The sequence below is a fragment of the Propithecus coquereli genome, unplaced genomic scaffold (assembly GCF_000956105.1).
Source record: "Propithecus coquereli isolate 6110/MARCELLA unplaced genomic scaffold, Pcoq_1.0 Scaffold51, whole genome shotgun sequence".
NCBI classification, from domain to species: Eukaryota; Metazoa; Chordata; class Mammalia; order Primates; family Indriidae; genus Propithecus; species Propithecus coquereli.
Window position 1 is genome coordinate 3,524,292 of NW_012150952.1, and position 11,560 is coordinate 3,535,851.

Here is an 11,560-nt window from a genome sequence, read left to right on the forward strand (position 1 = left end):
AGTTTACAAGCACGTTTATATTAAATGTGATATTTCGTAGTTTAAAAATGTCAGATTGATGATTTGGAGCTAAAATAGTAGACATGTTAATAGAAAATTTCATGCATTAAACAAAAGTGTAATCGTGCTATTTTTTAAGTTTAACTTTTTTTCCTTTTCTTCTTTCCTTCTTCCTTTACTCCTTCTCTCCTTTATCAGTTTCCCCTCTTTCCTTCTCTCCTTTCTTCCTTTCATCTTTCCTTCTTTTCTTCCTGCCTAAGTTCATTCAGGCTGCTATAACAAAATACCTTAGAATGGGGACTTTATAAACAACAGAAATTTTTTTCTTACAGTTCTAGTGGCTGGGAAGTCCAGGAACCAGGTGCCAATAAATGTGGTATCTGGTGAGGGATCCCTTTCAGCTTCAAGGATGGCACCTTCTTGCTGCATCCTCATGTAATAGAAGGGGTGAGCAAGCTTCCCTGGGCCTCTTTTATGATGATACTAATCCCATTGATGAAGGGGGAGCCCTAATAACCTAATCGCCTCTCTAACATTCCACCTCTTAATACCAATGCACTGAGAATTATGTTTCAATATATGATTTGGGGGGAACACAAACATTCAGACCATAGCAATTTCCCTCTTCATTCCTTTTCTTCCTCCATCCTTCCTTCTTTCTCTTTTTTTCTCCCCTTTTTTCCCTTTTCTTCTTCTTCATTGTGTCCTTAAAACTCCAAGCAATACATGGCAATAACATAAAGCTGTAGACTTCTGCACAAATCCAATATCAGTTCTGCTTTGCATTTTATCCTGATTTGGGACTATGGCCCTGATAGACTAGACCAATGGGAAAGACATTATAAGAGAAAGTAGATGAAGACATGTGCGTATTTGCATATACACAGAGTTAATTTAATGCAACTAATTAGAAATGAGACACATCTGCCTAAAGTTAAACTTGCTGGAATAGTTTTCATTGAAGTAAATTATAAATTCAAAATAATTTTTTGAAATTAAATCTCTTACCTCAGTTTTTGTTAGTGCGTGACGGGTTTTCTTCTCCTTTTTTTGCAATTTTTTCTTTGTTTTTTCCACCTGTCTTTTAACATAACTTTTCTTCTCAATTATTGTATTAAGCGCCTAGAAAACATTCAAGTATTAAGATGTTCAGGATTTGCAACCGACTTATCCTGGTTCAGACCAAATAGTACCTAAATGACTATTTTAATAAGAACTGTGTTTATTTTGGTAAGTAAAGGGAAAGAACCCCACACATGAATTATAGAAACATACTACAACATCCCAAATTCCAGTATTCTATTTGCATTACCTCAGAAAACCAAAAATCTATCAAAAACTAATAAATTTCAAAGAAATGATACATTTTTATTATGATATTTACAACATTTTAACCAAAATTACAACTCCAAGTACAAATTGTTAGCAATCATTATTAAAAAGTGTGTAAAAACTTATTCTTCCCTAGAGTTTGTGCTAAATTGCTAATTCTTATAATTTTTTAACTATTAAAATAAAATAAAAGCAAAAATGATTACTGAACTATAAGAAGATTTAAAACCATGGCTATTATAAAATAAGGGGAAACAAAAGTCATTAATCTTTTCTGGAATTCATTACCATATTCAGTCAGTTACACTGAGGCTTTTGATGCTATTAATAAATTTCCATCATTAATGTAAGGGGGAGCCATTATTAAAATCATTTATCCCACTAGGTGTTAGTACTGGTTGTGTACTTGTTACATGAGCATTACAACAGCATTAAAAGCCACAAATAAAGTGCTACTCAGAATTTGTTGTTTACATGCTTTAAAGTCTTGTATAGGTTTCTCTAGCTGTTTAGACCCAAGTTCTCTCAAGTCTATAATATAAGTAAACTCCCTCCTGCCTATTTCATAAGTAGGCTTTGAAGATCAAAATAAACCGTTATAACTGGAACACTTTGTCAATCACAATTTTTTTAAAAAATAAAGGCATTTTGAAAATTATTAAAGACTAAGAATATAAAGTTACATCATCTTTTGCAGAGGAAAACAATCCTGTTGCCAAATAAATATATGTATGTCCTCCCTGCAGGGGAGGGCAAAAATGTATGACTCTTGCCACACCCTCTAGCTCTTCCAAAGACTAATGACAGCATGTATACATATTTTTCTACTAAATTTTTCTTTGGGAAGGGCTAGTAATATCAGTTACTGACATAAACTTGTAGTTTCGAAAATATTTTATCAACGTTTACTTTATTTTTCACCCTAACTGTCTAAACGTCTACGTGCATTCAAAATTTACGGTGAAAATGTCAAGATGCCTTACATTTTATATTCAAGTAAACACTACTTTAGCATTTCATCAAGGAACAGTGAAGACTTTGAATTAAGTTTACCATAGTGCGCACTCACACCAGAGAAGTCACTATTCACCCATTTGGAAACTGCTTTTCCTAAGTAGACTCTAAGAGTATGAAGTTCTATGTAATAGCATTAATTGTCTTGTTACATGGTTTCACTGTAGATTAGTTGTGTGGTCCTGAAATACTTAGTTTGTCCATCCTTTTCCCATGTGAAATCATAATTTTCCAAATAATAATGTAAAATTACATAGATGATTTACCAACCTAAATATTCCTACAAATTAATTCCTGGATTTATTAAATGCTTACGTCAGACTGTTCTTGGTGGATATTTCTGATTCTTGCAGCCTCTTCTTCTAGTTGAAGCAGAGGTGCCTCTAATTCTGCCAGTGCCAGGGCATATATGGCTTTCTGTTTCATAAGTTCCTGCCTCTCCAGTAGCTGCGCTTCATGAATGGAATATAGTTTTTTCTGCCAGCAAGGAGTTTAAATAATTCATTCAGTTATTAATTACCTAAACATTTACTGAGTCCCTATTCAGTGTCAGGCAGTAATCTTTGTGGTTATTTGAAAATCTAATACTAAATGCTACCATAAAAAGCAATGGGTACAAATATAGTATATTTAAACAGCAAACAGTATGTTAAAGGGAAAATAATTATTATTAGAAGAAATGAGAGAAAACTTTTAATAGACAATAAAAATTAAACAATCTTAAATAAGTATTGGAGGACAATAAGTTAACACCACATCTGGGAATATATGCAAGTCCTGCTATCTTAGACCAAATAAAAGCAAGGAACACAAAGTTAATAGGAAAATATTAAGCAAAAAGGGCTGGGAAGACAATGAGATTATAAAGCATATATGTATAGAAATAAATTAGGAAATTTGGTATTTTCAAACATATAGAAACAGAGAAATACTGCTGCTATATTTGCAAATGCCAAATTTCCTAACAGAAAAAAAAAAAAAATCACAAAATTTGGGTTTGCTTCAAACAGGAACAGAGGTGCAGATAATCCCAAATAATACTATTGTGAGCTGTTTCAACTCTTAATTTTATTTTTCTTTTAATAACAATGCTGGTTTCAAATATGCATGTATTTCTGAAATGGAGGCATTTTAGAAACATGCCATGCATCAAGAAACCAAACTGGGTTCCAAAGGATAGGCAAGCAGTAGACAAAGATTAAAAAATTAAAGTTTATTTTGCTAGTTTACATGCTTTAGTTTTGAAATCTTTATACAGAAATATCACAGTGTATTTTTCTATCAGAGTTAAATAAAGAAATTCAAGTGAAAGACACTAAAAGTAAAGAAAACATGACATCATCACAAAGCCAACTAAAGAGTTAGACACTTAGGAATAAGATCTCACTGCCCTTTTACTAGACTGGCAGAAATTCCCATTAAGCCACAAAATGAGATATGTGTATTGGAGGTCAGTTTCTTTATGCATGATCGGACACTGCTAGTTGTACACAGAGGGCAACTGTCATCAGCTCAGGAGAGAAAACTGCTGGCTTGCAAACCAAATAGTGACAAGATGCCTCATTACGGACAAATTTAAAATGCTAAGTAAAATGCAAATTAAAGGAAGAATAAAATATTGAAACCAAATTAGTATTACCTGAATCATTATTCCAGTAGCCACTTCACCTTGAGTGAGTTTTTTCAAGAATTCTTCTCTACCCTATATGTTAGCACAGTTTTAAAACAGGAGTTTTATTCACAGAATATCAAAATATATTTTTAAGCACAATTGCTAACACAAGATACATTTTACTTATGTTGTAATAAAGTATAAAACATTCATTATAATTTTAGTATTATAAAATTAAAAACACACCTGATGTTATTTGAGGCAAAGTAATCAAGTGGTACAACACCCGGTTTACAAAACTTCAATTCCATTCAGTTTATACTTTATACTCCTGAACTTAAAAAATCAAAGTAATCTGAAAGTAAAAACTAGACAGATGTCAATTTCTTTTTTTAAAAAAAAAACTATCAGTTTTTTTTTCATACTCCTTTCCAGAATCAACATATTGAACCTTGAAAACATAACAGATACATTCAAGTGTGTGAAATTTGCAAAATGTGATCAGACTCCATTTGGCTACAATTCTTTTTCTTTTCTTTCTTTTTTTAAATTAAATCACACCTTAAAAGCCAGTGAGCCAAAAAAAAAAAGGAAAGATCTTCTCTCCTTACCTGGATACATTGTCTTAAGTTGTTTATAGTAGTGCTTTAAATTATCACACAAACCAGAATTTGAAGTAATTCATAAAGTTCCTTCTGTCTTAGAATTACATCTAGGAATTCCTGATTTGAGAGAGGAGTTGGCTTGAATTTAACCTGTCCTCCATATTCAAAAGTGATGTATAGCTTTGCAAAGAGGAACAATGCAGATTCAGAAATGTCTCTAATATCCCTACTTCATTACTGAATTCCCCATCATAGCCCAGGGCCTATAGAGACAATATAAAGAAACATGCCTGTAGGCTTCTCCTCCAACCCTTCCTGGACTTGGTATAGCAACTCATCAAAATTATGCTCCCCTAAAGTAAAAGAATAATTCCAAAGAAGGAAACATCAAGGCAATAAGTAAAGTAATAACTTTAATGTATCAGTTTACCTACGGATATGCCTACATGTAAAACCAATTTATACAATGATATATTTTGATAATTTAAAAGAAATTAGAGGCCCCTTTTAACATGATACCAGATAGAGTGCAGTTTTATCAATTTGTTAAATATTGGTAAGGAATTCTTGAAGAAGACCCCCAAAGCAATAGCCGCAGCAACAAAAATAAATAAGTGGGATCTAATCAAATTAAAAAGCTTCTGCACTGCCAAGGAAACTATCATTAGAGTGAATAGACAGCCCACAGAATGGGAAAAAATATTTGCTCTCTACACATCTGATAAAGGACTGATAACCAGAATCTATCTAGAACACAAAAAAATCAACAAGAAAAAATCAAACAACCCCATCAACAAATGGGCAAGTGAAATGAACAGAAACTTTTCAAAAGAAGACAGAATAATGGCCAGCAAACATATAAAAAAATGCTCAACATCTCTAATCATTAGAGAAATGCAAATCAAAACCACAATGAGGTATCACCTAATCCCGGTGAGATTGGCCTCTATCAAAAAAACACAAAACAACAAATGTTGGTGAGGATGTGGAGAGACAGGAACACTTCTACACTGCTGGTGGGACTGCAAATTAGTGCAACCTCTGTGGAAAAGAATTTGGAGATACCTCAGAGAGCTAAAAATAGAAATACCATTCGATCCAGCAATAGCACTATTAGGCATCTACCCAAAAGAGCACAAAACATTCTACGATAAGGACATCTGCACCCCAATGTTTATGGCAGCACAATTCACTATTTCAAGAATGTGGAAACAACCCAAGTGCCCGTCAATCCATGAGTGGATATTCAAAATTTGGTATATGTTTACAATAGAATATTACTCAATCATAAGAAATGACAGTGATCTAGCACCACTTACACGTTCCTGGATTAAACTTGAGCCCATTATCCAAAGTGGGGCACCACAAGAGCAGAAGAACGGGATCCATTCGTACTCACCATCAAATTGGTATTAACTAATCAACACATAAATGCACATATCAGAACAACATCTATTGGATGCTGGGGAAGGGGGAGGGCGGCGGGAGGAGGGGGGAGGAGGAAGGAGGGGACGGGTATTTGTATACACAAGGAGGACAATGCGCACTACCCGAAGGATGGACATATTTGAAACACGGACTTCGGTGGGGGGGAAACCAAGGGCAACACACGTAACCTAAACATCTGTACATCCATAACTTGCTGAAATAAAAAAAAAATATATTTAATAAAAATGGAACAAAATTTAAAATTCCTTCATAGACTAAAGAAAACTATACCATATTCCAAAGTACAGTGCTACATTTGATCTTTATCTAAAACTATTAATAATTGAAAAATGAGTATGTGTGTGTATTTGTGCATATGTTGTGTTTCTGTATGTTGGAGAGAGAGGGTGGTGAATGGTGTGAAGCTGAACAAATAAACAACTACAGATTATGCAGAATCTTTTAGGCATAATAAGAAAAGTAGTGAGAAATGTTAATCAAAGTATGTGTTCTAAAAAAAATCACTCTGGCTGCCATATGAATTGATCAGTTTGTGTTTCTTTAATATTTACCCATATATTCATTCTTTGAAGTTTTTTTAATTGTCAACTAGTGAGAGAACAATCCATTGTTGAAATTACTTCAAGACTCTTAACTTAGATAAATTAATATTGTACAAAAGAGACTTATGGATGCAAGGCTAAAAATTTCTGTAGGCAGTGTATGAAAAATTATAATACAGTAGACAAGAGTCTGAAACTGCAAGATTAAAACAATTGTATTTCTTTGAAAAGGAAAAAAAGTGCATTTGAGATCTGTGTTATCTATAAAAAACCTGTTACCAATGGACAAATCTGTGCTCTTCATAGGGAAAACATTTGGAACTTCTCTCTAGCACCTCGGAGAACTTTTCCTAAGCTCTGTCTTCTGCCCTGCTCCCAGACCTCTACGACCCAGACAGCAGGGTCAAACGACCGTCACCAGGACAGAGAGTATTTGTCACTGATTGGGTTGCCAATGTCATACTTACATCAGACACAAGGCCACAGAGAGAGTTTCCAGGCAGATGGTCAAGGCCTTCCTATGATGCTATCCTCTTTACTTAAAATATGATTGGCTGCCAAGGCTCTGGCAAAATGCCCAGAAGCTGGACACTTCCTAGAACTACCAAGTCACTAAGACTTCAAAGCACCATAGAGTACACGAATAACTGATTTAAGGAGAGCTCTGCTCAAAGATCTTAGGCCATAGAGTGTAACATCTGGATGAGAAACTGATTTGTTTTCACATCCTATTGTCACAGGTGGTGTTCCCTCTAAAGTTGATTCTGGAGTAGAGTTTAGTGTGCAGGGTACTTATTAAGAAGCACACTTAGGATCAGCCCCTGTGAACTGGAGACGAATGAAGCAGGATCTGGCAGAGCAATAAGATGAGCTGAGATACAGTCCCAACAACTACCTCTGCCAACCTCACGGGGAGCCATGGGGCAAGAAGAGACCTTCAGTTTTGCCCCAAGTTGCCCCAAGATGGCAAGGCTATCCTCTCATAGTTACCAATACTTGGATGTGAGCTGCCCCAGAAAGGGGAATGATCTTAAGCAAAGTGACTTAACTGATTCTTGAAAGGGAATCGGAGCAATTTCATCTACCAAATAGTATAAATGCCATGAGTCCCCTCAATGATGAAACAACCATTTGTACTCCTAATAATAATGATGGCTAAAATATATTATATGCCTACTGTGTAAAATTATCTTGTTTTAACTTCACAACAAAGTCTGTAAAATAACAATTATCATCCCTTTCGTATCTAGAAAAACTGAGACAGATTACGTAAATTGCCCAAACATACAAAGCTGGCAGGTGATGAAACCAGGATGCTAATTTATACATCTGACTGAGAGCATCTCAGTGACACCTAGATCTTAGGACCCCTCAAAGGAATAGGTATATTTAGTGTACAGACTCCTGACTCTCATGGACCCTTCTCCTTGCAGGGCCTCCCTTACCATGAAGCTTTCAAGCAACTGGGATACCTCTGAATTCTGTAACTCAACCACTCATCCAAGAGATTGAAGACTAAAACTGAGACTTTGGGTGAAAGAGATGCCATTCTGCTAGTGACGCCATACAGGGTTCTGAAATGGAATCTTCTAGAAAATTTATTAGCTCTGGGAGATGTCACCTTTGAATTATGCGACATGAATTATGTAGCCGCTGATAGCAGAACCAGGATTAAATGAGTACAAATTATCAGGAGGTAGAATTAACACAAGAACTAGAGTGTGGTCTGCTCAGTGAAATACTGATCGCACCATCATTGAAAATGTTCAGAAAGAGAAGCTGGAGAATGACAAAGAGCTACAGTAGTTGTAAAAAATGGGGGGGCGGTGGTTCCCTGATGTAATAATAAGGGTACTACTTTTAAGAATTTGCTCTAACCCAAGTACTTTACCAGAATGTTTTGTACCTACAGGCAACCCTTTCTTTTTGTAAGGTTCCATGTTAACTGAAACCTGTGCATATTGGGACTATACAAAATGAGGACAAGCTCAGATTGGCACACATTTTAGTTAACACAGTGCTGTACAAAAGAAGAGCTGCCTGTGTATACACAGGCACTCCTAGTCTTACAATGAGGTTATATCCAGTAACTTCATCCTAAGTTGAAAATACCATAAGTCAAAATTACTCAATACACTTAACCTATCGAACATCATAGCTGAGCCTAGCCTACCTTAAACATGCTCAGAACTCTTACATTAGCCTACAGTTGGACAAAATCATCTCACATAAAATCTGTTTTATAATAAAAGGTTGAATGTCTCATGTAATTTCTTGAATACTATACTGAGAATAAAAAACAGAATAGTTTTATGGGTACTTGAAGTAGTTTATACTAAATATCTATCACTTTTGCACCATCTTAAAGTCAAAAAATCATAATTCAAACTCTTATAAGTTGGAGACCATCTGTATATCTGAGTGTGTTTAAGTTCATCATCACGAACATTTAGTGAAAATGCTGTTATCCACTTTCAAAACTGAGGTCATTGATATCATGGAATTTGTCACATGACTAGTCCTCAGACAGGGTTTAGGACCCAGGATTCCATGATACTATAGCTTGGACACACACTACAGCACAATACAGTACAGCAGGTCCTTGAATAACATAATTTCGTTCAAAGTCATTTTGTTATAACGTTGATGAGGGAAAAAAAATCAATTCTCCACCAGAGCCACAGTCTGTGTGGAATTTGCACACAGCTTGTGCCAGTTCTTCGTTTCTGTGTGGGTTTTCTCCGGGTACTCTGGTTTCCTTCCACATCCCAAAGATGTGCATGTCAGGTTCATTGGCGAGTGTACATGGTCCCAGTGTGAGTGAGTGTAGGGGTGTGCGTGAGTGCGCCCAGCCATGGGACAGCGACCTGACCATGGCTGGTTCCTCCCTGGTGCCCTGAGCTGCTGGGAGAGGCTCCAGCCACCCACGATCCTGAACTGGAATAATTGGGTAAATTATTACCTTACTTGTTTTTACTAAACGTTCTTAAGTGTATGTATAGCTCACATTTATTTCAATATTTATTACTGGAAGAGTTTTGAGTCTTTATTTAGAAATTTGCTGATGTTTTTGTGACCAGAAATGTGCCGTAGGAACTTGACTCTTGTTTGTATCAATGAGCCTACGGTAAAATTGGTTTCATCATATGTTGTTTCACTTAAAGTCGTGGTTTCCAAGAACGTATTGACAAAGTCAAGTGAAGACTTACTGTAAGCTCCCTCCTCTATCTCTTCAGCTTCCAATACTGTGTCTGTTGCATAATATTTGCTGAATGAACGATTTATTGAAAAAATTGATTTATGATTTGCTTTTGGTCTCTAGGTTGGAGAATTAAACTGTAAAAGTTTCAGGTTCTTTCAAACTCAAATATATGATTTTTAAAAATAATCTTTTTACATAATAAGAAACTCGGGGCTCATTACCATGTCAGAATCACATAGATTTTCCTTCATAAATAGCATCTTGGGGATGGATGGTACAAGAAGGCCTATGAGATGTTTTTCCTCAGATGTGGGGAAATGGGAGAGGTGGTAGGAAAAGCAGGGAGGTTGGTACTGATTAGGATTGTACGCAACAATTCTAAAAGTATAAGTACCTGAATAAAAACTGAAGGAAGACTGCCTTCTCCAGAAATGTGGCCTAAGGCCCAGCTTGTGCCAGGCCTTTGAGTTCTTCAAGTTGCCAATTCATTAAAGGAAATTAAAGCCCAGAAAAATTGCCACTTCACAACTGTTCCAATAATGGATTCAACTAAGAATCACTAATAGATGCTTAGACCATGAGTGAAAATTTGTTGGGAAAAAATTGTTGCGTATTCTTAAATTATTTCTCAATTGATTATTTTTGCTAATTACAATGGGGAAATGGATAAATCTGTCGGCCACAACTTTAACCAAATGACCAAACTTTACATCAATAATAAGGAGACAAACGTATATCATATGCTTTTTGATACAGTGTTATAATATTATAACTATTATAATTATTTCATATTTCTCCCAAAAGTGTTTAACCTGAATCTAATCATGAACACACAAAAATAGAAATCCATATTGAGAGAAATTCTTCAAAATAAATGTCCTGGACTCTTAAAAATGTGTCAATGTAATAAAGAATCAAAATTTTTTAAAATATAGGACACTCTTTAAGATTAAAGGAGACTCAAAAGTTATAACAGATAAATGCAATGCATGGTGCTCAGTTACATATACCAACCCATTAAATTAGAAAAATTTGCTTGTGGATTATATATTTGTGTCTGTTATCTAATTATTGCCTCATAGTTCCAAATCCACTGTTTTAAGAGGGTGGCCTCTTCTGCACATATTACTTCTTTGGGTACTTTCTCTCCGCCCTCCAGGCAGTGGCTGCTGCCTAACATGTGCTATTTCTGCATTCTTTAGAGCAGGGGTTGGCAAACTTTCTCTAGAAAGGGCTAAATAGTAAATATTTTAAGCTTCGCAGGCCATAAGGTGTCTTCATCATAACTACTCAATTATGGTTGAGGAGAAAATGAAAGAGAAACCAAAAGATCACTTTGAAGAGCTTGGAAGCAGCCGAGGGCAAAGGGAATGACAGCATTTCACCTGCTGGAAACTCATTTTAAAACAAATCACCTTTGACCTGCAGCCTGGTTTTAGCAGTCACTAACCAGAAGGTGGCAGCAGAGAGCTACTCAGCTGGAAGAGACTTCTGTACTAGGACAAAAAGCTAAACAGGAGAGAATGGATGGAGCAAAGCTATGTGCCGGAAAACCCAAGTTCAAGGGGGAAAGGGGAGTAAACATTAAATAGAAACACATCTGAGCTCAGAATCAAAGAAATAGCATCAGTTTGCTTTCCAGTGACAGAGGGGCACTAAGAAGAAAGTTGCAGAACTCATTATATAAGGTTTGAGATCAAGAAAGGAAGAAAAAGACACTTTAAAAATTAAAATCTTAAGGCAGAATTTGAGATTTGTTCAAATAACTGTGGGCTGGGCTAAATTAGTGGCACAGAGTAGCTAT

At 35.6% G+C, this 11,560-nt stretch overlaps 1 protein-coding gene across 1 annotated transcript in view; it reads right to left on the reverse strand.

Moving 5' to 3' along the window:
* CCDC178 (coiled-coil domain containing 178) overlaps positions 1–11,560 on the reverse strand; it is a 466,106-nt gene that overhangs the window by 307,270 nt on the left and 147,276 nt on the right. The window contains 3 exon segments of the mRNA XM_012656574.1: positions 1,009–1,122; positions 2,662–2,823; positions 3,986–4,048. Coding sequence (XP_012512028.1) covers positions 1,009–1,122; positions 2,662–2,823; positions 3,986–4,048 — 339 coding nt within the window.